General features: G+C 40.5%; 1 protein-coding gene across 1 annotated transcript in view; it reads left to right on the forward strand.

Moving 5' to 3' along the window:
* The window catches only part of abcc2 (ATP binding cassette subfamily C member 2), a 48,083-nt gene that overhangs the window by 12,114 nt on the left and 9,472 nt on the right, over positions 1 to 26,497 (forward strand). The window contains exons 8-23 of the mRNA XM_062976375.1: positions 4 to 170; positions 2,145 to 2,322; positions 2,883 to 3,137; positions 4,839 to 4,904; positions 5,509 to 5,646; positions 9,164 to 9,310; positions 10,989 to 11,073; positions 11,376 to 11,442; positions 11,727 to 11,853; positions 12,304 to 12,480; positions 19,076 to 19,243; positions 21,583 to 21,769; positions 22,090 to 22,216; positions 24,805 to 24,928; positions 25,594 to 25,813; positions 26,128 to 26,282. Of these exons, the coding sequence (XP_062832445.1) occupies positions 4 to 170; positions 2,145 to 2,322; positions 2,883 to 3,137; positions 4,839 to 4,904; positions 5,509 to 5,646; positions 9,164 to 9,310; positions 10,989 to 11,073; positions 11,376 to 11,442; positions 11,727 to 11,853; positions 12,304 to 12,480; positions 19,076 to 19,243; positions 21,583 to 21,769; positions 22,090 to 22,216; positions 24,805 to 24,928; positions 25,594 to 25,813; positions 26,128 to 26,282 (2,388 nt within the window). The remainder of the gene's footprint in view (positions 1 to 3; positions 171 to 2,144; positions 2,323 to 2,882; positions 3,138 to 4,838; positions 4,905 to 5,508; positions 5,647 to 9,163; positions 9,311 to 10,988; positions 11,074 to 11,375; positions 11,443 to 11,726; positions 11,854 to 12,303; positions 12,481 to 19,075; positions 19,244 to 21,582; positions 21,770 to 22,089; positions 22,217 to 24,804; positions 24,929 to 25,593; positions 25,814 to 26,127; positions 26,283 to 26,497) is intronic.

Below are 26,497 nucleotides of genomic sequence, written 5' to 3' on the forward strand. Positions count from 1 at the left end.
TAGGAAGAGAGAGAGAAAAAGCAAAAGAAAAAGAAAGACTCCAAAAAAGACTACACTAAGGGATGGCTGATGCTTGCTGTGGCCCGAACCTTTTCTCGAAACCTTCTGCAATCGGTAGCATTCAAGCTGATGCATGACGTGTTGGTGTTTGTGAGTCCACAACTGCTAAAGTAAGTCGTAAGATTTTATTTCAAGGTTTATTTCCAAATTTTATTTTACGCTTTCCTAGTTTTTAGGTTTACAGAGGCTGTGTCCTTGATGGGAAGGGGCACATCATCTATCCTAGCTTGCATGATTTCTCAAGCCTACTCAAAGCCTTGGGTGGGGAAATTACTCCTCCTCCTCCTCCTCCTACTACTACTACTACTATGTACCACCACCACCACCTCCTCCTCCAAATAATTTCTGATTGATGTCAATCCTAAGGTCAGCTGAGTTTTCTGGGACTGAGAGTGTGTGCTTTACCCAAGATAATCAATTGGGTTTTCATGGCCAAGTGGGTCATTGAACCCTGGTCTACAGGATTGTAATATAACATTAAGCCACTATGTCATGCTTACTTTATTTTTAAGGTTAAAGAATCCTTACATGAGAAAAATGTCCAATGCACTTAAAATAGTTACAGTGTGAACTTTAGTGGTATAGACAAGTGGCTTCAGATTACAGACCTTGGTAAGATCCTGTTAAGTGCTTGCAAGTTAAGGAGTCCAGGCAGGGACAAACTTAGCAGCCCCAGGAGCAAACAAAATTACAAAGCTATAAAGGGAAACTATCTACCAAGACATCAGAAGAGGCTTCACATCAGCCACCACAAGTCTGTTCTTTACCTGGCCAACTTGTCTGGCCTTCCCATCTGTAGAAACTTTCATCTCCCAGTTCCTTTTAAATCCCCCTTGGCTTACAAGTCCCTTCCAAATCAGACACCTCAGTCCAGTGTGGTACAAGTCCTTTTTCACCACTTTTCATTCCTCTGCAGCTCAAGCTCTTAAAAAGACACATGCAGCCCTTCCCCTGCCCAGGCATTTATTGAATAAAAACAGCGTTGAGCTAAAATCCCATATATGCACATAGTAATGTAGGGTAAGCAGTGGAAATTGTTCCAAGGAAGAAATCTTATCTATTATGTAGACTTAAAGGAGAGTTTACCAAAGTTCTCTTCAGACACGCTCAACTATGACTAAGGGCCCTTCCACACAGCCATATAACCCAGAATATCAAGGCAGAAAATCCCACAATATCAGCTTTGGGTTATCTGAGGGCCCTTCCACACAGCCCATTATCCCAGAATATCAAGGCAGAAAATCCCACATTATCTGAGTGTGGACTCAGATAACCCAGTTCAAAGCAGATCTTGTGGAATTTTCTGCCTTGATATTCTGGGATAAAGGGCTGTGTAGAAGGGCCCTATGTCCAGACTGCCATATATCCCAGTTCAAAGCAGAAAATGTGAGATTTTATTCAGCTTTGTGGGAGGGGCCTGAGTCCCACTGAACTTAGTAGGATTTAGTTTGGGGTTTGCACATTTGTTGAAAATTTAGTGTTGAAAGGGGCCTTGCAGGTTACACTACAGTGGTTCCCAATCCATGGGCCGTGGCCCACTGGTGGGCCGTGAGACCTAAAATTAGGTTCACGAGAAATGCAGGAAAAAAAAATCTTTGTGTCTTTGTTTTTAGGCCTGTTCCTGGTGTTATTTGGGGTGCTGATTCAGAAAATTGCGTTGGGTAGACCACATCAGCTCTAGATTATTAAATATGGTTATCTGTAGGTGAGCAGTGGCAACTACTGAATGGCATATGTTCTGTATCAGAAACTAGAGCTGATGTGGTCTATCCAATGCAATTTTCTGAATCAGCACCCCAAATAACAAAACCGAATCTCAAGTTGACCAAAAACTGATTCATAACCCTTTTGGTACTAATGATGGAGAGTGGTCCCTGGTCAAAGTGGTCCCTGCTCAAAAAAATGTTGGGAACCACTGGGTTACAGGATGCTTGATGCTTCCAGTGCACTGCACAGGAGAAGAAATCTACCTATGTATGGGGATTATGTAAGGTGCTAAAGAGAGTATGTTCCTGTGATGTGCAGTCTGTTCATTACTTTTCAAATATGACATTTAATTGTGTTGCTTATCTTATCTGTCCTAGGCTGATGATCAACTTTGTGTCAGATCCAAATGACTACCTTTGGCATGGCTATTTCTATGCATTACTGATGTTTGTGGCTGCACTGATGCAGTCCATCTGTCTGCAACAATACTTTCAATTATGCTTTAAGTTGGGCATGAGTGTGCGCACTGCTCTTATGGCTGCCATCTACAAGAAGGTTAGTGGGTCCCTTATTTGGTGGGGCTATTTGCCCTTTAGTGGACGTATTTGCAAGTAGCTGGGTTTAATTGCACCTGTCACAAGGGCAGGAATACAGACTTGAAAGGGAATTGCTTGTGGATTCTCAGGCTGCTCTTCCTGACAGAACCTGGACACGTTACAAGAGGTTTTGAGCTATAGCCCTCAGAATCTCTTATTTAACTAGCATGGCCAATAGACATGTAGGCTGGGAATTCTGTGAGATTGTAGCCTAGAAAAGTAAGATCCCCAAGCTCTGCTGCCTGCCTTTTTTTTTTTTTTTTTGGTGAGGAAAGGGCTTGGGAAAGTTACCTTTCCAGACTAGATCTTCCATAAGTCTCAGCCAGCCAGCATTGCATTTTATTCTGGCTGAAGGTTTCTAAGAATTGTAGTCGAAAAAGTAATTTTTCCAAGCTTCACATGTTAAATTAGGAGAATGATATTTCAAGTACTCATTGTCTCTACTTGCGATTTTTGGCCATTTGTTAAATGGCACACTTCCCTGGTTCTTTTAGTAACAACTGTACCTGCTTCCCACAGGCCCTTACAGTCTCCAATGCCACCCGGAAGGAGTCCACCATTGGCGAGACAGTGAATCTGATGTCGGCAGATGCTCAGCGCTTCATGGACTTCACAAACTTTGTGCACCAGCTGTGGTCTGCTCCAGTGCAGATTGTGCTGTCTATTCTGTTTCTGTGGCTGGAGTTGGGCCCCTCTGTGTTTGCAGGAGTTGGGGTCATGTTGCTGCTTATCCCCATCAATGCAGTGTTGGTTGCCAAAGCCAGGGCTATCCAAGTAAGTGCAGACACGCTCCTGAAAGTGAGAGAGTGATAAGTGAGAGAGTGATAATCCCTCCCCACCAGCTCCTTGCCTGAACCTCAAACTCTATACCAATCCAGACCAGAGGATCCCATTCCCAACCTGTAGTATGGAGTCCTCTGGAGACAAGCAGAGGTATTGCATGAAGGTCCTGCAACACCTCCATAGGGAAGTGAGGAAAACTCTACTGCAGTGTGATAACCCATTTCAGACTGTGCTGGTGTCAAAAACACCACTTTGCTTGACCTTATCAGTAATTTAATTTTAGTATAAGGAGTCCTGAATGTGTGTGTGTATGTATATGGGTGCAGTTTTTTCCATATGTGTGTGTGGGTGTGTAAATAACTGGCAATCATAACTTTATAGAAAAGGAAAAATTATGTCATCTCCATTTGGCAAATGTGAATCCCCATGAACACGTAGAGACCACCTTTTGAAAACCACTAGTCTAGAAAAGCATGACCTTATTAGAAGTCAACCCTTTGAACAAGTGATATTCATAAGGATTCATGTAATGGCACACAGGCAACTCAGCTATTAAACTGAAGAACCATGTCTTTGAACTGCCAAGGACAAAGACATACCACTACAAAAATAAATTTGGTTAACAGAGGATGGTTGTTTCTTTGAAGTTGAAATTGCAGTTGCAGTTGTAATTGCCCTTCAATTCTCTTGAAACCTCTTAGTTTAAAATATGCACTCAGATAAAAAAACCAAAGTCTTCTTTGAAAATTAACATATCTTGTTTGCTCACAAACATCTTGTATTCATTCATCGTTCAGACACATTTCTTATTAAAGTTCAGTTATAGATAGGATGTAGTTCTTTCTGTGTTGAGTACACAGGGTATCATTCTTAATCAATAGTCCATACTCTTTAGTTACAGTTGTACTCACTGAATTCCATAAGTCATACTTCTGTACTGAAGTCCAAACAGCTATATGCATCCACCTCCACTGAAGTGTAAAACAGATACACATCCACCTCCACTGAGGTGAATAGCAGACTGATTACAAAATGGAGTCCTGAGTCTGAACATGCTCAGTCCAATCACATGTCTATAACCCCTCCCACATGAAAGTACAGTCAAGCTGGCAAATCAACATACACCTCGAATACAGGTTAACAAATATATACGTTAACAAATAAATAGTGAAAAGCTTGGGAGGTTGCTATTTCCAACATGCTTCTGTTACTTACAAATCTACATCTTTATTTTAAATATCCCTCTCAGATCCCTCTCTCTAATCTAGTGGTAGGCAACTCTGGAAGACTAGACACCTAGGAGACTTTGGAGGGCCATACCTCCTTCTACAGAACAAAACAAAACAAAACAAAATCTCCAAATACCTTTAGGAGCTATGGTCCATTTTCACTATGGCTAAAAGAAGTCCTCTTCTGGAGTAAAATTGGCCCAAAGGGACTGGAAAATATAGTAAAAATGTATTATATGTGACAATTTATATTTTTGCTTTGCAAAGTTATGCAAAATCTTAAGCTCTGGGAGGCCAAGAAAGCCCTAAATGTTGTAGTAGGTGTAGGTGAAGCCAATGTCCTTTTTGGTGGGAAATTCTTGGGAGCCTTAGACTAAAACATTACAGCAAAACCATTCTCCAGTTTCTGTGATATATGGCAATTTTCACCTCCCCGTCTCTCACTTTGGTTATCTTTATTCAGGTAAAGAACATGAATTACAAGGATGAACGCATGAAGATCATGAATGAAATTTTCAATGGCATCAAGGTGATTGATAGATTAGGCTTCTCCAGTCTGCTAACAGTATACTGACTATGCCCATTAATAGGAATGGATCACTAGTCCTCACATGACTTAAGAGCTGAGGCAAAGAACTTCCTTTGTGTTGTGGTCCATCTTATCTCAATCAAAATGTTGCTAGTGGATGTAGCCAAAGGCAGAGTGAGTGGAGCTAGAGTCAAAGAGGAGGAAACCAAAGCTAAGCCAAAGTCCATATGTGCCTTTGGCCTCCTAATTCCTCACCACAGACAAAAATGCACAGCATAGTTTTCAGCCTTTGTCAGAAGCAGGTATCTGAAAAGAATTATCTGTTTTTGAAATCAAGAGGCCAAGAGGTGATGGGGCAGCAAATGGTGTTGCTACAGATGCTTATGATGGCAATGCCTGAAAGACTTACTATTTGCTAGTCTCACAGGAGTTGTAGATAGAAAAAAGATATCTAAGAGGTCATAGTTCCGCATCCCTGGGGTATAAGGTGCTCTCCATATTGGGAGTTGGGCAAGGTTGGGGGCAGGAGATAATCTCTTCAGTTTTCATTGGATGGAAAGCTCCATGCTACTTCACTTCATATCTGACTATAAACATCCCTCAGATCCTGAAGCTGTTTTCCTGGGAGCCATCATTTCAGAAGCGAGTTGAAAAAATCCGGAATCAGGAGCTGAAGGGACTTCTACGTTTTTCCTACCTACAATCAGTTTCTATTTTCGTTTTCACATGTGCTCCTTTTCTGGTAAGGCTTGGGAATGGGATTCATTTCAGAACCACTTGCAATAATCTTTGAGAATTCTTGGAGAATGGGAGAAGTCCCAGCAGACTGGAGGAGGGCAAATGTTGTCCCTATCTTCAAAGATGGAAGAAAAGAGGACCTAAATAATTATCGTCCAGTCAGCCTGACATCAGTACCAGAAAAGATCATTAAGGGGGCAGTCTGCAATCACTTAGAAAAGAATGCGGTGATCACTAAAAGTCAGCATGGATTTCTCAAAAACAAGTCATATCAGACATATCTTTTTTTATAGTTACAAGCTTGGTAGATGCAGGGAATGCTGTGGATGTAGCATATTTTGATTTCAGTAAGGTCTTCGACAAGGTTCCTCATGACCTTCTTGTAAAGAAACTAGTCAAATGTGGGCTTGGCAATGTTACTGTTAAGTGGATCTGTAATTGGTTAAATGACTGAACCCAAAGAGTGCTCACCAATGGTTCCACTTCATCCTGGAAAGATGTGACTAGTGGAGTGCCGCAGGGTTCGGTCCTGAGCCCAGTTCTATTCAGCATCTTTATTAATGACTTGGATGAAGGTTTAGAGGGCATGCTTATCAAGTTTGCAAATGACACAAAATTAGGAGGGATAGCTAATACTCCAGAAAATAGGATCAGAAGTCAAAATTACCTTAACAGATTAGAGACTTAGGCCAGAATTAACAATTTTCTCTCCCTTTGGCTTCTCATTCCTCCCTTCCTTAGACTGTAAATTTTAATGATTTATAATAGTCTTTAATAGTCTATTGAAAACCGCAAAACAGCAAATCCACAAAAAGTGAACTGAGAAGTAGTGAGGGAACACTGTAAAGTGAAATCAGGGTGCATCTCTATTCTGCTTTGGTCAGACCTCACCTGGAATACTGAGTCCAATTCTGGGCACCACAGTTTAAAAGAGATATTGACAAGCTGGAACGTGTCCAGAGGAGGGCAACTAAAATGATCAAAGGCCTGGAAACCTTGAATCCCTATGAGGAGCGGCTTAAAAAGCTGGACATGTTTAGCCTGGAGAAGAGAAGGTTGAGAGGAGACATGATTGCCATGTATTAATATTTGAAAGGATGTCATAAGGAAGAGGGAGCAAGCTGTGCAAGAGTTTGATGACCCTGGCCTTGGGTCATCATCCATAAAATTATTTGCTCTTGGGCCCACTGTACATTTTATTAAGCTATACCCAGATTGAGTATGATATCATAAAAGATAAAGATCATAACTTTTTAATTACTTGAGACTGTTGGTTGCTTACTAGAATCATAGAATCATAGAATCATAGAATAGTAGAGTTGGAAGAGACCACATGGGCCATCTAGTCCAACCCCCTGCTAAGAAGCAGGAAATCGCATTCAAAGCACCCCCGACAGATGGCCATCCAGCCTCTGCTTAAAAGCCTCCAAGGAAGGAGCCTCCACCACGGCCCCGGGGAGAGAGTTCCACTGTCGAACAGCTCTCACCGTGAGGAAGTTCTTCCTGATGTTCAGGTGGAATCTCCTTTCCTGTAGTTTGAAGCCATTGTTCCGTGTCCTAGTCTGCAGGGCAGCAGAAAACAAGCTTGCTCCCTCTTCCCTATGACTTCCCCTCACATATTTGTACATGGCTATCATGTCTCCTCTCAGCCTTCTCTTTTGCAGGCTAAACATGCCCAGCTCTTTAAGCCGCTCCTCATAGGGCTTGTTCTCCAGACCCTTAATCATTTTAGTCGCCCTCCTCTGGACGCTTTCCAGCTTGTCAACATCTCCCTTCAACTGTGGTGCCCAAAATTGGACACAGTATTCCAGGTGTGGTCTGACCAAGGCAGAATAGAGGGGGAGCATAACTTCCCTGGATCTAGACGCTATTCCCCTATTGATGCAGGCCAGAATCCCATTGGCTTTTTTAGCAGCCGCATCACATTGTTGGCTCATGTTTAACTTGTTGTCCACGAGGACTCCAAGGTCTTTTTCGCACACACTGCTGTCAAGCCAGGCGTCCCCCATTCTGTATCTTTGATTTCCATTTTTTCTGCCGAAGTGAAGTATCTTGCATTTGTCCCTGTTGAACTTCATTTTGTTAGTTTTGGCCCATCTCTCTAGTCTGTCAAGATCGTTTTGAATTCTGCTCCTGTCTTCTGGAGTGTTAGCTATCCCTCCCAGTTTTGTGTCGTCTGCAAACATGATTATCGTGCCTTCTAACCCTTCGTCTAAGTCGTTAATAAAGATGTTGAACAGAACCGGGCCCAGGACGGAGCCCTGCGGCACTCCACTTGTCACTTCTTTCCATGATGAAGACGACGCATTGGTGAGCACCCTTTGGGTTCGTTCGCTTAGCCAATTACAGATCCACCTAACCGTAGTTTTGTCTAGCCCACATTTTACTAGTTTGTTTGCCAGAAGGTCGTGGGGGACTTTGTCGAAGGCCTTACTGAAATCCAGGTACGCTACATCCACAGCATTCCCTGTATCGACCCAACTCGTAACTCTATCGAAAAAAGAGATCAGATTAGTCTGGCATGACTTGTTTTTGGTAAATCCGTGTTGACTATTAGCAATGACCGCATTTGTTTCTAAGTGTTCGCAGACCACTTCCTTAATGATCTTTTCCAGAATTTTGCCTGGTATTGATGTGAGGCTGACCGGACGGTAATTGTTTGGGTCGTTCTTTTTTCCCTTCTTGAAGATAGGGACCACATTCGCCCTCCTCCAATCTGCTGGGACTTCTCCCGTTCTCCAAGAACTCTCGAAGATAATTGCCAGTGGTTCTGAAATAACTTCCGCTAGTTCCTTCAGTACTCTTGGGTGTAGCTGATCTGGCCCTGGGGACTTGAATTCGTTTAGAGAGGCCAAGTGTTCCTGGACAACTTGTTTCCCTATTTGGGGTTGGATTTCCCCCAATCCTTCGTCCATTCCGTGTTGCTGAGGTTGAAGATGGCTTTCTTTTTCTGAGAAGACCGAGGCAAAGAAGGCATTAAGTAGTTCTGCCTTTTCCCTGTCCCCTGTCGCCATCACCCCATCTTCTCCTTGCAATGGCCCTATCGCCTCCTTTTTCTTCCTTTTTCTACCAACGTAAGCAAAAAAGCCTTTTTTGTTGTTTTTTATGTCCCTGGCAAGCCTGAGCTCATTTTGCGCTTTAGCCTTGCGAACCCTTTCCCTACAGGCGTTGGCTATACGTTTGAATTCTTCTTTGGTGATTTCTCCCCTTTTCCACTTCTTGTGCATGACACTATTTTATTTTACTATTTAAAATACAGGAGCAAATGGACAACTATTAGAATCTGTCTATAGGAGTATCAGCAATTGTAGTTTGTTGGTGAACCCTAGTTAAGGTTTGATACAGAGGACCAGTTCTGCCATCTCCAAATTTCTCTCTAGCTCATGTTTCTTCCTAGGCATTAATTTAACTTGTCTCCCAAGTAAATATTTAAGGTGCTCAGTCTTTCTGATACAGTACACTATGTGATCTGCTCACTCCTTCCAGTGTAGAAGTTCACCACAGTAATTCTCATTCCATAGGTTTCTGTGGTAACCTTTGCTGTGTTTGTGATGGTGGATGAGGACAATGTTTTGGATGCACAGAAGGCCTTCACTTCGATTTCTCTCTTTAATGTGCTGCGCTTCCCCCTTGCCATGCTTCCAATGGTGTTGTCTTCTCTGGTGCAGGTGAGCAGGCCTTTTTTTGTGTGTCAGGAGCGACTTGAGAAACTGCAAGTCACTTCTGGTGTGAGAGAATTGGCCATCTGCAAGGACGTTTCCCAGGGTATGCCCGGATGTTTTGATGTTTTTATCCTCCTTGTGGGAGGTTTCTCTCATATCCCCGCATGGAGCTGGAGCTGATCCGTGCCCTCCCCGGGTGGGATTCGAACCTGGCAGCTTTTAGATCAGCAACCCAACCTTCGAGTCACAAGGCTTTAATCGACTACGCCACCGGGGGCTGTGAGAAACAGGCACTATATATATGGGGTAGGGTGGGAGTAACCTGTTCTCAGAGCTGCTAATATTTGCTGTTTATAGAATGAGATAGTTGGGCCCTAGATTATTCAATTGGCAAGGCTGTCCCAAAATATTTTGATGCCCAAGGCAGAGTAGCAAAAGGCATTCTTCATCAAACTAAGTAAAAAAGTAAATAATATCCAAACCTAGACCCTTGATTTTGATACAGAAACCGGAATCTCTTCATGCAGTTTTCCCAACTGATAGTGTAAAAATTACAATACTGCTGAATTGCCACACTTCTATGACATGCCAAATATGGTGTATAAAGATAATAATGGTCCAATATGAGTGTTGCAAACAATATGTATATTAGAGCACCATATACATAATACGTTAACTAAATCATTACTAAGTCCTCTGAAATCATATAAGATTAACAGTAAAATAATATCTATCTCAAAATGTCAAAACAAACAAGTAAATATACAAGTTTCCGTAATCCTGGAGTCCTGGAGGGATTTCCTATAGATTTCAATTGAGTTAACCATGGATTGGAAAATAATTACTTTAGGTTCAATACTCAATTTTATTTACAAATCTGGAGTGTCACCATGGGCAGCTCTTTGGCACCATCTGTCGCTAATCTCTTTGTTTCATATCTAGCCCATAGTCTTTAAGTATACTTGTACTCACTGAAGTCCATAAGCATACTTCTATACTGAAGTCCAAGCAGCAACATACATACATCCACCTCCACTGAGGTCTGATGCAAAAGTGAATACAAAATGGAGTCCTGAGTCTGAACATGCTCAGTACAATCTAACATCTATAGTCCCTCTCACACCAAAGGGGTCAGTCAAACTGGCAAATTAACATACACATAGAATACAGGTTAGCAATATATATACATTAACAAATAAATGGTGAGAGGCTTGGGAGGTTGCTATTTCCAACAGGTTGTATACCATAGAGACTTACTCAATCTGTATATGAGTTCAATAAGCCTTGTCATTCCAGAACTCAACAAAACACCTTAAGTCTCATGGCTAGTTCCCATTTCGAGGTGCCCTTGGTAAAATGTCCTTGGGAAATGGTCCTCTTGTGAGTCCCTTTCTGTGTTATTGTGCTTACCTGGCAATAGAGGTAGCACTACTCTGCCAAAACAGCTATTTCTAGGAGCAGTGATTATTGTTTCCCAAAATTGTTTGCTGGTAGCACAATTGAAAATGTTAGTATCAATTCCCAGACCCTGGTGTTTGATTCTGATAGGAGCTCTGAGAAATCAAAATATTTAAAGTAGGACTCAGGAGAAGTATTAGTGTTGGGCTGTGACAGCTGCCCAATATTATTGAGTGGTAACAGTGAGCCTGCCATACCTGACTTTGCCTCTACACCTTACTTTCAGGTCAATGTGTCTACTAGGCGGCTAGAACGGTATCTGGGCAGTGAAGACCTGAACACTTCAGCCATATGGCATGAACCCAGCCCTGGTAAATAGAAACTAGGGTTGGGGGAATTAGAGCAGGTTGAATTCTAGAACAAATACAGAAGGCTGGTGAATCATTTTTTCTCTACAGATGGCTAGAGGAATGCCTATTCTACTCTTTACATTCATGCTGCTGTTGATTATAATGATCAGAGTCCGAAGCAGTTTTCTTTTTGAACTAGAACTCTGAGAACCCATAGTCAACTTGCTCACTGGTCATATTGGCTGAGGGATACTGGAAATTATAGTCAAAAAAGTAACTTCCCCAAGCTCTGTGATAATGCAGTTCTGTCTTTTTTCTCCCAGGCTGTGCTGTGCGCTTCTCTGAAGCATCCTTTGCATGGGAACACAATTCTAATGCCGCCATTAAAGAGTGAGTCATGAGATACAGAAGGAGGCATATTGGGGGAGATTGGTGGGAGGAAGGACCCACAAGTAGGTCAAGACCTTCTGCCAACAGGCATTTGGGGCAGACTTTGCGGAGGTTGTATGAGATTCTTGGGGGGATATGAGTTTTAATCCCATGGGCCAGGAGAATGTTAGTAGTCCTTCTCTCATTAGGTAGTGTTCTCTGCTGGTACCAAGGACTGATTACGTCTGGCTACATGCCTTCAGCCATTACTTAACCTTAGGGTATATACTACACTTTCCTTGCAGTGTAAACCTGGAAATTCCTTGTGGGAGCTTGTTGGCTGTAGTGGGGCCTGTGGGATCAGGAAAATCCTCACTGGTGTCGGCTATGCTGGGTGAGATGGAGAACATCAAGGGTCACATCAACATTCAGGTGAGGGGACAAACATCTGAATGCATTCAAGTCCAGTCTACTTATGCAAAATGACTAATAACAGTGGAAAATACAGTCTGGAACTGAGGGATGCCTCTGCATACTACTTTTGCTTGTTAAAAGAAAACAAAATGCAATTCCTTGTAAGTAAAGAACTAGGATTGTTGAGGAAAAAAAGATTATATTCTAGCTTGTTCTCTGTTGAGCTGCTTTTTACTCAGAGAGAGATTTTCCCACTCACAGTAACATACAAAAATTGTGATCGCCTACCTGTGGTCTGGAATGATACAGTTCATTCTGTGACTTCAAAGCTCTTCATATCTCATTTGGTTTGCGTATAGACCAGAACTAGGTCTCTCTGCCATGTATTTCATTGGCTTTGACTCAGACTCAGTAGAACCAGATTCTTAGTATTTTGCTAAGTTGGATTTCTGATACTTTTTTTTCCAGGGATCAGTGGCATATGTACCCCAGCAAGCATGGATCCAGAATGCCACCCTGAAAGACAACATCCTTTTTGGGTCACCCCTTGATGAGGCTCGGTACCAAAAAGTCATAGAGGCGTGTGCCTTACTCCCAGACCTGCAGCTGCTTCCAGGAGGAGATCTCACCGAGATTGGGGAGAGGGTACTAACTTTTATGAAGCTCAGTGGCATGCCATAAGGGGTGGGGGTAGATGGTGATGTGGGAAGATAAGCTGGTACTTATAGAACAGGACCTCTCTCGTGAGCCCCTGCAATTCAGTGAAATTCTTGAAAGAAGAAACAGAAGAATTAAGGGTGCATGAGACAATGTTGATAGTGCTTTAGGTGAATAGTGCTCTCTGCATGTCAAAGTAGAAAACATATTTTGATTACGGTAATCTTTTTTCAAAACTGATGATGGGAAAAAACAACTGAAGGCAATAGGTCAACTGATTTCAAGACACACATTTTTCTACCTTATCTTCCTGTGACCTCCTAATATATGCTGCCTGAGGCAATCACCTGACACCTGATTGCTATGAGAGGGCCTGGGCTACCAGTAACAGATCAGCTATGTAGAGGCAATAGTCTTAAGTAAGAGTTACTAGCCACCATTCTCTGTCAACAAACAGCTATATTACCCTGAAAGAAATCGTCCAGCTCTTTGCCAGTTTGCATTATTTTCCCTTAATATTTTCTAGGTAACTTGGCGACAAGAAAAGAAGCAAATGCTTTGTGCAATAAGTCCCAAATGTTGACACCCCAGTCTTTCCCATGCTCAATTGCCTCCCATACCTGAGGGGGTCCCTAGAGCTGCTAAGCCCACTGGGCTGCACGAATGCACCGTTGGCACGCCACTGACCCTTTCTCTCCCACAAAGAGGGTCTCCAAAGGGGGTTCTTACTCAGGTGCCGCTCTTGGGCAGGCGGTAGACGCCCCCCGTGTAGGAGAGCTGCTGGTCCCGGACCTTCTTCTGCAGGAAGCCCTGCAGCTCCTGGAGGTCAGGCTCGGTCACCATGGGGCCCGTCATCACAAAGAGCTAGAAGACATTGAAGAGGTAGAAGACATTGTGCATTACATGTTAGTTTGTCCATTGTATAGTGCCCCAAGAGAAAGACACCTGGAACCCCTGCTGACTCATGGTAAAGGGAATTGCTTAGCAGAAACGGTGTATTTTCTGCTGAGTGACACAAACAACTATGTAACTCACAAAGTAGCCCTGTTTGCTCTATCTGCAAAAAAGATCAGAAAGATAGAATTAGATAAAATTGCCATCAACTGCCGAGGAGACTCAAAGGATTAAATGGACTCACAATATGCATCTATATGTGAACTCTTTCGCAATATATATATATATATATATATATATATATATATATATATTTAATTACTGTTAACTGGCATTGTTTTAACTCCTTGCGGGAGCACGATTATGGCTTCTGCTCAGTATCTTTGGAATCTATTTCTCCGAGGGTACTATTGTGTGCATGCATTGCTTTTTGTCATGGCCTTGGGCTCGTACAATAAACTATTTTTAATGATATTTTTATTGGTTTAAAAACAAGGAGAAACATATACAAAAATTAAATAGGTAGTTGCACCCACGAATGTTTCCAATACAGTGAAAGTGGGGGAACATAATGATAAAGAAAAGTAGGAAAAATAAAAGATAAAAGAGAGAAAGAAAAAAATATATACATACATACACACACTTTTGTCGACTTCCGATCTCTTCCATAGAAGTTTAGAGTTAAGCTCCATATGTTTTTAAAGGAATATGTCTTTCCTTTCTTTAATGTGAAATTACCTCCCTACTACTAAGATTGATTTTTTTCTTTCAATATATATATATATCCATATATATATATAATATTTGGGATTCAACTTTCCTTTTTTCTCTTATTTTAAGTATTCTTTTAATAGGGTCCAATCTGCTGATTTTTTTGGTATGCTTTGATTTCTTTTAAGGCATTGTGTTAGTTTGTCCATATTCCTAATGTCTAATATTTTCAATTTCCAATCATCCATCCAGGGAACTTCTTTCAATTTCCAATTTCTTGCGTATATTATTCTGGCAGCTGTCACCAAGTAATTGAATAATATGTCTTTACTTATGTCCATTTCAAAATCTGGCATTCCTAGAAGAAAGTATTCTGGTTTCATTTGAAATTTCAATCCTATTATTTCTTGAATTTTTCCATGAATTTTTGTCCAAAATTCTTTTGCATTTTTACATGTCCACCACATATGGAAGAAAGTCCCCTCCTGAGTTTGACATTTCCAACATTTGTCTTGTAGGTTTTTATAGCATCTGGCCAGTTTTTGTGGTGTGATGTACCATCGGTACATCATTTTGTACCAGTTCTCTCTTAAATCATATGCATAAGTATATTTCAGTCTCTTATTCCAATTTCTTTCCCAGTCTTCCATTTTTATTGGGTGGCCTATGTTTGATGCCCATTTGATCATACAATCTTTTACCATTTCGGTTTCTGTTGACCATTCCAGTAATACCTTATATATTCTTGCTATTTCTTTCTTCTCAAGTTGAATTATCTTGTCCCATACAGTTTCTTTTTCCATAAAACCTATTTTTTTATCTTTATTGAAGTATTCTGCGAGTTGTCTGTATTGGAACCAAGATACATTCTTGAATGTTTTGTTTATTTCTTCTTGGTTTTTTAGACTATAGTTGCCATTTGCTTTTTGTAGGACGTCTTTATAGGTTGGCCACGTTTCCCAAGCTGACTCTCTTCTGTGTATCGCTTCCAGCGGTGAGAGCCATAGTGGTGTTTTCTGGTAAAGTCTGTTTTTATACTTTCCCCATGTTTTGATGAGGGCAGACCTTATGAAGTGGTTACCAAAGTTCTTTTCAATTTTTTTCCTGTCGTACCATAGGTACGAATGCCAGCCCCCTCTGAGGTCGAAGCCTTCTAGAGTCAAAATCTTTGTCTTTTTTAAATTGGACCAGTCTTTGATCCATAGCATTGTGGAGGCTTCATAATATAATTTTAAATCTGGAAGGCCGAATCCACCTCTTCTCTTGTCATCTGTTAGATTGGCGAATTTTATCCTTGGTTTTTTGCCTTGCCAAGTAAATTTGGCAAGGTCTTTGTTCCAATTCTTAAATATTTGTGTGCTTCTTAGTATCGGAATTGTTTGAAAAAGGAATAACATTTTAGGGAGAACGTTCATTTTGATGGTTGCTATTCTGCCCATTAGCGATAAATTTAAGTGTTTCCAATTTTCCATATCCTTTTTTATTTCTTTCCATTTGGTTTCGTAGTTATTCTTCAACAGTTGGGCATTCTTTGGTGTAATAGTTATCCCTAGATACTTTAACTTGTTAGTGACCTGTATTCCTGTTAGTTCCTTTATCTTGTCTTGTCCATTTTTGGAGAGGTTCTTAGTCAGAATCATGGTCTTGTTTTTATTTATCTTCAGTCCTGCTACCTTCCCATATTCTTCTATCTTTGTCATCCATCTCAGTATGTTGTCCAGGGGGTTTTCTATAATGCAAATTAAGTCGTCTGCGAAGGCTCGGACTTTATATACTTCTTTTCTAATTTTTGTTCCTGTCAGGGTTTTGTCTTCTCTTATATTGTTCAGTAATGTCTCTAAACATAATATAAAAAGTAGGGGGGACAGGGGGCATCCCTGCCTTGTTCCTTTATTTATCTTGAAACTTCTTGATCCCGTCCCGTTTATTGTTATGTTGGCCTCTTGATGGTCGTATATCGACATTATAGCATTTGTGAAGTAGTGGCCCATGTCCAACTCCTTAATCATAAGCAGTAGAAAGTCCCAGTTCACATTGTCGAAGGCCTTTTCGGCATCTAAGGCCATCAGGGCACATTCTTTTTGATTGTTCTTTTCGTAATATTCTATAAAATCAATTATTATTCTGACATTGTCCTTTAGGTGTCTTTGGGGCAAAAAGCCTGTCTGGTCTTCCTTAATCCAATCTTTCAAAAAACCTTTTAGTCGGTCTGCCAGTATGTTTGCAAATAATTTATAATCTATGTTTAGTAGTGAAATTGGTCTATAATTTCTTACATCTGTTAGGTCCGAATTATCTTTGGGAATCATTGTAATATTTGCTTTCTTCCAAGAGTCAGGGATTTTCTGTTCTGTCAGGGCTTGATTCATCAATCTCTTTAAGTGAGGTGTGAGCTCATCTTCAAATACCTTATAGTAAATTGCTGTGAAGCCATCTGGGCCAGGTGCTTTGGTTGAGTCTGCTTTTTTGATAACATTTCTGATTTCCTGTTCTGATATCTCTTTATTCAGCTCCTCTCTGGATCGGTCTGGTATTTTAGATAGTCTTTGTGAGTTTAGAAATTGTTGGATGTCTTCTCTTTTAATCTGATCTCTGGAGTAGAGTTTCTTATAGAATTTTTTAAACTTCTTACTAATGTCTTCGTCGGTTGTATATGTCTTATTTCCTGAAGTTAGTTTGGTAACATGATAGTTTTGTCGCTTCTTCTTAATCTTCCTTGCAAGCCATTTGCCTGGTTTATTGGCGTTTTCGAAATGGTATTGTTTGATATATTTTAATTCCTTTGCCATTTGTTCTGTTTCTAAAAAGGTTCTTTTTTTTCTGTAGTTTTTCTAATTCAGTTTTGCTTTTTCCATCTTTGGGGTTCCTTTTCAGTATCTCTTCAGTCTTGTTAATTTCATCCATAATTTTCTTCATTTCTAAATTTCTTTTTTTATTCTTGATTGCATTTTGTTGAATGAGGTGACCTCTCATTACTGCTTTGCCCGCATCCCATATCGTCTGGATTGAGGTTTGGGGTGTCTCATTCATTGCAAAGTATTCTTTTAGAATTTTCCTATTCTTGTTTATGTCTTCTTCGTCTTTTAATAGGTTGTCGTTGAGACGCCACTTCCTCTGTCTAGGGTTCGAATATAATATTGTTTCTATGGGGCAATGATCTGAATGTGTCCTTGGCAAAATTTTAATTCTTGCAATTTTTGTCGTCAATTTGTTTGTGGTGAAAACCATATCAATCCTGGACCAACTCTGGTGTTTATCTGAGAAAAAGGTATAATCTTTTTCTGTCCAGTGATGTAGTCTCCAGGAATCTTGCAGGTTGAATTCTTCGAAGAGATTCATACACAAGACTGGGAGTTTACCAGTGCTTTTGTCCCTATATTTTTTAGAGTCGTTTTTCTTATCCACTTTGGCGTCCATTACTCCGTTGAAGTCTCCCATTATCATCAAATCATCAAATTGTTCATTTGAAATTAATTCTTTTAATTCATTAACAAATTTGGTCTTGGGTCCGTTGGGAGCATAAATATTACAAATCAATATTTTTTGGTTGTCCACTGTAATTGTGATTCCAATTATTCTTCCGTCTCTGTCTTTAAAAGCCAATTGCGCTGGTATTCTTGTGTTCACATAAATGACTACCCCTCTTTTCTTTTCTGGAGCACAAGCATAGAATTCCTTTCCAATGTTGTTCTGCACCAGGTGGGCCACATGTTTTTGTGCAATGTGCGTTTCCTGGAGGGCAACTATATCATAATTATTCTTTCTTATGAAGTTGAAAATCCTTTTCCTTTTGTTGGGCGAGTTAAGCCCGTCCACGTTGTTTGAGAAGCATCTAATTTCCTTCTTCATCATCAGCTTCTTTCAGAACATCCAGCTTAGTCTTTGCCATATCCATGCGTGGGTCTTCTTTTTCCAGTGATTCTGTCCTGGGTCTCTTTTTTTCTTTTAATCCTTTGGGTTCCGATGATTCAGCCATTTCTTTTTTCAATTTTTCGTAAAAATCTTTTGCTTTTTCCTCAGTTGTCAGCCAATACTTCTCATCCTTATAAGTTACCATTACCCCTTCTGTTCGTTCCCATCTGAATCTAATTTGGTGCTTCTTTAATTCTTCCGTCAGGAACATATATTTCCGTCTCTTCATAAGTGTTGACATAGGAAATTCCTTTAGGATGACTACTTTTTTTCCTTTGAAGGATACCGGAGTCGAGTTGTTTCTTTTCAAAATATCATCTCTGTATCTTCTTCTTCCAAATTGTACAATGACATCTCTAGCCACTTTGTTTCTTTTTGAGTAATTAGTCGTTATTCTGTAAGCTCTGTCAATGTTTTCGTCTGCCTCTTCTTCTGTTATTTGTAGTATCTCAGCTGTTAGTTTAGCTATTATCTGCCTTAAATTTTCTCTGGCTTCTTCCTGGATTTTTCTGAATCTTAACTGAAATTCTAGTTCTCTTTGTTCTAACAATTCTTGTTTGGTTTCCAATTTTGAATTTTTGGCTTCTAAGTTGTCCATCCTTGTTTGAATTTTTCCTTGGAATTTCTTGGTTTTAATTTTACAATAAACTATTTTGATGAGGAGGAGGTAACTTGGCATGTAGTTGTTTACAAGTATAGTTATAGTTTAGAAAATGGGTTGATTACAGTCACTAGCTAGAGAGAATGTTTCTGGGCTTCACAGTAATGGCACATCTGGCATACACCCTTTTTGTCTAGAACAATGGTTTTTTACCTGTTGGTCCCCATGTGTTTTAGCCTACATCTCCCAGAAATCCCAGTTTACCAGCTGTTAGGATCTCTGGGAGTTGAAGGCCAAAACATCTGGGGACCCACAGGTTGAGAACCACTGGTCTAGAAAAACTTGGAAAGCAGACATGTACTTGATGGGGCATTGTTTTTGGTCTGAAAAGAGTGCCTTGCAAGATACCCCCAGTAGTGTGGTGGGCCCAGATAATGTTCTTTGTGTGCTTCCTTTCTTCTACAGGGCATTAACCTGAGTGGGGGCCAAAAGCAACGTGTCAGCCTGGCCAGAGCTGTATACAATAATGCAGACATTTACTTATTGGATGATCCTCTCTCAGCTGTGGATTCCCATGTAGGGCGACACATCTTTGACAAAGTCCTGGGACCCGAGGGACTGTTGCAGAATAAAGTGAGTCCTAGCTTTTTTATAGACCTGGCTTTGTGGAAGACAGATGGAAGGAAATTGTTTATTTAATATTACTACCAGAACTGATATTCCACTGTTTTTATTCCAAAGAAGAGCATACAAAAATCCAGCCAGTGCAGGAAACTAACGTCATTGGTTCAGGTACTAGAAAACTGGTTGGCAGCTGCAAAAGGAGCTGTTGATGCCTGTGATACAGTGGCTCCCTTCAGAGCTTGGTTTTTTTTTTTTTTAATAATTATCAGTTTCATCTGTCTCCTGACTTTAGTGATCAAAACTCTTTAGAACTGAAAGTTTTACTTTCTGAAGAAAAAAACACTCTAATTTTCTGCACCTTTTGAATTTTCGATTGTTTTGTGATATTGTTTTTTGGTGTACAGTATTCTAAAATTAAACCATGACAGCAAATAGAGCCAAGATAGTTCAGAGGAGATTAAAGTTTAGGCAAACAAAGAATGTCATGTGAGGGGGGAAAAGTAATCAAAAAGCCAACAGACAGTTAAGACCCACAAACACCAAATATTTGGCCCAGGCCAAGACAGGGTTCAATTTGGGTGCAACTTGCTGTCTGATGAAGAGCAAAAGGCCCGATGGTGATTGTTGCCAACCTTGGGTTGGAGATAAGAATAGTAACTATGTTGTTTAACCTGATGGGCTGGCCGGACTGCCAGAATTTTGTAGGTTGGTACATCTGCACGGACATGGAGGATCAACTAGGCTCCTGCATTTGGATAGCAAATTAATTGAAAACACAATACAAAGACTTAGCAGAAACAAGAGCTACTTACAACAAAATTATGATAGGAAATTACATGGGAACGTTTTTGCAAGATTACATATTGACAGTAGTGAAACAATATTACAGCACTGAAAATATGTATTTGTAACAATAATATTCACTCTGTTTCTTTGTATACAATACCTAGATGATTCCATTGATAGTATTCAAACTGGAAGGTTAAGAGACTCTCTTAAGGGTGGAATTGCAACCAAAAGGGAAATTGTTTCCTGTAAGACCTAGGTTGCTCCTACACTGTAGAATTTATGCAGTTTGACACCACTTTAACTACCATGATTCAATGCTATGGGATCCTGGGATTTGTAGCATGAGGCACCAGCAATCTTTGGTGGAGAAGACTAAAAACCTTGAAAATTTCAACTCTCAGGATTCTGTAGCACTGAGTTATGGCAGTAAAAATGGTGTCAAACTGCATTAATTTACAATATAGATGCACCCCATATCTCTTGAGTTCTGAAGGCCCAGGAGTTTTTTTTTTTTTTACAAAGGACATCTGTAAGGGGTCACCATTTATTTTACCAGTTCTTCAGATGTCTTTTTATAAAGCCAGATGTTCTCTGCATATCCCAAGATAAGTAATGAATATACTAGAAATCTCCTCATAAGAGGAATTTTGTATTCAGGAGCTAAAGTTCAGATGACCTTGTCTGATGAACTTCTTCCATTAATTGGAAGGTGATGAGAAAGCATAAGTGTAAAAAGGTTTGGAGTTGATTTAAACAAGAAAGGAGGTGCATATAGTAGTGAATGTGCCTTCAAGTTGTTTGTTGATGATCCCACACATTTCACAGGATTTTTTAGGCAAGGAAAACTCAGAAGTGGTATTGCCAGTTCTGCAATATAGCTTACAACATCTGGTATTCATTGGCAGTCTACCTAGTACTATCCAAAAGTAGCCCTGCTTAGTTTCCAAGATCAGGCAGGATGTGGTGTCTTTAGGAAATTTAGACCTGGATGCGCGCTGGAGTAGATCTTGCTTAAGTGATTCTGATCCCAGGCTTTTAAAGACAAACCCAGAGGTTTCAGTCTAGACATGAAAAGCAATTGTTTAGTTGAGATATAACTGGATCATGTTCTCCAATCAGCCACCAAATATTTACTTTAGAAAATAATAATAATAATCATCATCATCATCATCATCATTAACAACAACAACACAAAGGCAAACATTCAATGCCTAGAAACAACCATAACACAGATAAAGGTAAAGGCGTCCCCTTCTGACTATGAGGGGTGGAACTGAGGCCAGGATTTGAAGTTTCCTGTGTGGAAACAGGGTCTGGTGAGGACTGGTTTTAATATCTGTCTTCTAATGTCTGAAGGAGAGTGTGTTTTCAAAGTGTATGATAGAAACATTTAGAATAATTGGTCATTCTAATAAAGTGAGCCCTTTATAAAAGATCACTGAGGAGAGAGTGCTCTGTAAAGGCTCTGAATATTAAATGACAAATCCAAAATGTAGTATGGTGTAGGAATGCCAGCTTTACATTGCCTCCTAAAGTTACTATGCTGGTTTTTGTTCCAGACACGTATCCTGGTGACTCACAGCCTAAGCTTCCTAGCCCAAGTGGATGATATTGTGATGCTGGTAGATGGAAAGGTCTCAGAAAAGGGGCCTTATAGCACCTTGCTAAGTAATGGTGGAGAGTTTGCTCAGCTGCTCAACACATATGGAAGCCAGCAGGAGGGCAACCCTGAAGATGAAGCCACAGGTAACTGTCATGACATTCTGTGCAATTATGGGTCAATGTTCTTTTAGCATGGATCTTTTTTGGGGAGGAGGCAGTAATGTGGTGCAGTTAAACATTAGTTAAAATCTCCATGTTTCTTAACATTATTCTGGATAGCAAAGAGACAAATGTACTATCTAAACTTAGTCCCAATATTTGGTGGACTAAAGGAATAAAATAAATAATACATTTGTGGGATTCAGCAGGAGTAGGTGCACTCTAATACAGTGTCCCAGAGATCCACTCATCCTGCCCTTGTCTCCATCCTGACATACATTCTTTCCATGCATTTCAATTTTTAGTGGGTATGAATGAAGAACTGGAATTGGATGGGGATCCTGAACCTGGAGCTGAAGAAGTCCCAGCTGATGTGGTGACCATGACCCAGAAGAGTGAGGCCAGTGTCCATCAAAAAAAATTCTGCCGCAGGTTAATGTCTTCCTTAAACTTTCAGCTATTTTACCCTATTTTTTCCCGGTTCTTTCTGTCCATTTCACTCCTTAGCCTTTCTGTATCTCTCTTTACTTTACCTGCTTTTTTTTTCTTTGGGTATATTTGTAAATCTTGTCAGCCAGGTCATGAGACTAGGTAAGCTAGGATCAGATTTAAACTAGGCAGGGAAACAAGACCCCCTTCTGGGTAGCTTGCATTTATATGAAGTATTTATTCTTTTCTATGGCATCTCTTGCAATCAGTTCTTTAAAGTAGCTAAGAATGTAACCAGCCCTTCCCCAACATGTCTCCACATATTGACCCTGTCAACAGAGGCTCCTTCCACACAATTTAATAAAATCCCACATTATCTGCTTTGAACTGGAATATATGGCAGTGTGGACGCAGATAACCTAGTTTAAAGCAGATATCGTGGGATTTTCTGTCTTCATATTTTGGGTTATATGGCTATGTGGAAGGGCCCAGAGACAGAAGTTTTCCAAGCCCAGCATGGTTTGATCTCAAAGCCCCTTTCTGTGACTTGGTATACTGTAAAGTTCTTGATACTCTTAATCTATATATATATAAATGTTCTGACCGGTTTTCCCTTAACTTAAACAACAAAAGTACTGGAGCAAATCACATCAAATTTGGCAACAAAAGACATAATCATCCGGTCTGTGTTTTTACATTAAAAAAAAACCCTAGAAAAATAGTCCAAATTACAGAGAATGAGAAAGATCCTTTCTCCCCTTAACTGCCAGTTAGAAAGGTAGGCTCTGCTGCCTTTGCCCCCCCCCCCCCCCCCGCCCCGCTGCCTTTAGGCACTTAGGCCTGATCCACACTGCCTATAAAATACAGATTATCTGATTTGAACTGGATTATATGGCAGTGTAGACTCAAGGCCCTTCCACACTGCTATATTACCCAGAATGCCAATCCACAGTATCTGCTTAGAATTGGATTATCTTGAGTCCACATTGCCATATAATCCAGTTCAGTGTGGATTTTAAACAGCTGTGTAGAAAGGGCCTCATATAATCCAGTTCTAAGCAGACAATATAAGATTATAAATGTAATGTGTAATAATTACTGTGATATAATAATACAGAACAATATAATCTCTAAAACCAGGACAGTAAATAAAGAGCAGCATTCTGAATGCAGGGAAATTGAGAATTCCAGAAAGGAAACAATCAGGACCAGCTAACACCTCCCAAGAAAGGATTCTTGCAGAAAGGGAGCTGAGAAGGGAGAGAAGCAGTGTGTATTACCAAAGTCATTATTATTACTATCATTATTATTATTGTTATTATTATTATTATTATTATTATTATTATTATTATTATTATTATTACTGTGTTGCTGTAAACCGTGAAAATGAACACAATCTGGCTCCAAGTATTCAAAAACACTAAAATCAGAATATATAAAAATTGCTGTGGTATAATAAAATAGAACAATACAATCTATAAAATCAGAACACTAAATAAAGAACAACACTGAAAACAGGAATTCCAGACAGGAAACAGTCAGAGCCAGCTAACACCTCCCAACAAAGTATTCCCATCACCAAAGTCTGGCAAATCCTCTGTTTTCTGAGGGCCACAGCCTTTTTTTTTTTTTTGAGTGTGCGCGCTCAAGCACTGCATATGGGTATTTCTTCATCTACACAGACAGTAGAAGCACATAAAATATCACAAAGAACAACACTCTGAAATCAAGAGAATTCAGACAGGAAACAATCAGGGCCAGCTAACACCTCCCAACAAAAAATTTCCCCAGGGAGGAAGCAGCCAGGCTTTAAAGCTGAAAGGCCATTACATGCTAATTTTTTTGGCTAATTGCAGCATTCATACTTGCCTCCAACAGACAAAAAAAGGAACAATCAGAAATATTGTATATTAACAAACTTTAGGAAATAATATCCCCTGGTGGCGCAGCGTGTTAAAGCGCTGAGCTGCTGAACTTGTGGACCAAAAGGTTGCAGGTTCGAATTGGGGGAGCGGAGTGAGCCCCCACTGTTAGCCCCAGCTTCTACTAACCCAGAAGTTCAAAAACATGCAAATGTGAGTAGATCAATAGGTACTGCTCCAGCTGGAAGGTAACGGTGCTCTGTGCCAGCCACATGACCTTGAAGGTGTCTACGGACAACGCTGGCTCTTCGGCTTAGAAATGGAGATAAGCACCAACCCCTAGAGTCAGACACGACTGGACTTAATGTCAGGGGAAAACCTTTACCCTTCACCTTAACTACCACCAGTTCCTCAATACTTTATTTCCCATACGACCACACTTCACCACAGCAACGCGTGGCCGGGCACAGCTAGTATTATTCTAATCTCCTTCTTTTGGCTTCTACGCTTTGTGCTAGATACCTATGTGGCTTTGTTGATCTCAGCCACTTCTGCTTAGCCGTGCAAAGCCATGTTGGCTAATACTAAACAAGGTAACTGAATTTGAGGTGGAGACAAAGGATTTCTCATTACGCTAACAGAAAGGATCGTGCAAGTTAAAATATCAGATAGGTGGCAAAAGATTATAGATTTAAATCTCTAATTTTTATCATTGCTCTCCTGTTCTAGCCTCAGTACAAGTAGTAATATGTCCCTCAAGAAAGCTCTTCAAGGAAAGCCGAAGGAGAAGGAGCCAGTAGCAGAGATAAAGGGGCAAAAGTTAATCGACAAGGAAGCTGTGGAAACAGGCAAGGTGAGAGGAAACAGTCAAAAATGTTCTGTCTCGCAATTGGGTTCAATACCACCATGAATTGCAGAGAATTGGAAGTGGCGATTACAGTGGGAATGGAGGATAAGTCGCTCTTCAGATACTGTTGGCTTGCGTCTACCATCATCACTCACAATAGACTCTATTGGTTAAGACTGATGGGAGGTGCAGGATAATAACATCTTAAAGCCTTGTATTTTCCAGCCCTGGCATATAGGGCTTTGTCAGAGAAGTGGATGATGGCCAGAGTAAACCCTCTTTACTAGAGGTAGAGAAGAACACTTTTTTCTGTTAATCCAAGGATGGGCAAATTGTGCTTCATGGGCAGCCCTTTCGTGGTCTCCTGTGCCCTGAAAATTGAGCCCCAAACTCTGCTGAAGTTGCTCATTAGTCCTAAAGAAAATGTATGGTAACACTTGAGCTTTACGATGTCTGTTTTAACATGTGTTTCTTGAATTTCCCTTTTACCATTTCTCTGCTGTTCAGCCTTCCAAAGAGTAGCTTCATCCTTTTGTCATGGTCTACTTTACTAGACATCCTTATTTCCATATATATTCACCTTTTAAAACTATAATATATGTGTGGGGTTGTAAAAAGTCTAGAGGGGCATCTTTGCCATGTGCAGCTGACAGCAATATTTTGCCTTGCAGGTGAAATTCATCATGTATACACGATACTTGGGTGCAGTTGGTTGTAATCTCACAACATGGATCTTTTTAGCCTATGTGGCTCAAGCTGCAGCCACTATTGGCTCTAACTTGTGGCTCAGTGAATGGACAAACGATGCTGTAAAATACCAAAACATGACATATACAACTGCTATACGTGACACGCGTGTTGGTGTCTATGGGGCACTGGGCATCAGCCAAGGTAAGCCTCTGAAAAACCTCTGAAAATCTCCTGCAAATCATGTAAAGGTCTATCGATAGATTTGAATCTACTTTCCACTCCCCCAAGGCCTTGAGTATGAAATGACCTAAATCAGTGGTTCTCAACCTATGGATCCCCAGGTGTTATGGCCTACAACTCTCAGAAATCCCAGCCAGTTTACCAGCTGTTAGGATTTCTGGGAGTTGAAAGCTAAACATCTGCGGACCCACAGGTTGAGAACCACTGGCCTAAAGCCTCTCCAGCTGGCATGTTCCTTTGTATCAAGCTCTCACCAAGGCATCCTTTTCTTTCAGGTCTTTTCCTGCTGGCTGCATGTATGCTGTCTGCCCACGGTGCTGTCCGAGCTTCCCGGGTCCTGCACAAGCATTTGCTCAGTAACATCCTTCGTGTACCCATGAGCTTCTTTGACACAACACCAACTGGCCGCATCATCAACAGATTTGCCAAGGTCTGAGATCATCCTTTTTGAGGCCCAATGATGTGGAGGATTTAAAAAAAAGTGTTCCCAAAGTGTAATCATGAAACTTTGAACTGTGCCAGGGATGTGATTGGGAGGAATTGGTCAATGTGTCAGACAATAAACAACAGACAATCTATTTGGAAATGAGGCATGCAACAGTTATAATCTGTTTGCAGAACATTGCAGAATCAGAATAAATGTCA

This window comes from Anolis carolinensis, chromosome 3, assembly GCF_035594765.1.
Source record: "Anolis carolinensis isolate JA03-04 chromosome 3, rAnoCar3.1.pri, whole genome shotgun sequence".
Classification (NCBI taxonomy): Eukaryota; Metazoa; Chordata; class Lepidosauria; order Squamata; family Dactyloidae; genus Anolis; species Anolis carolinensis.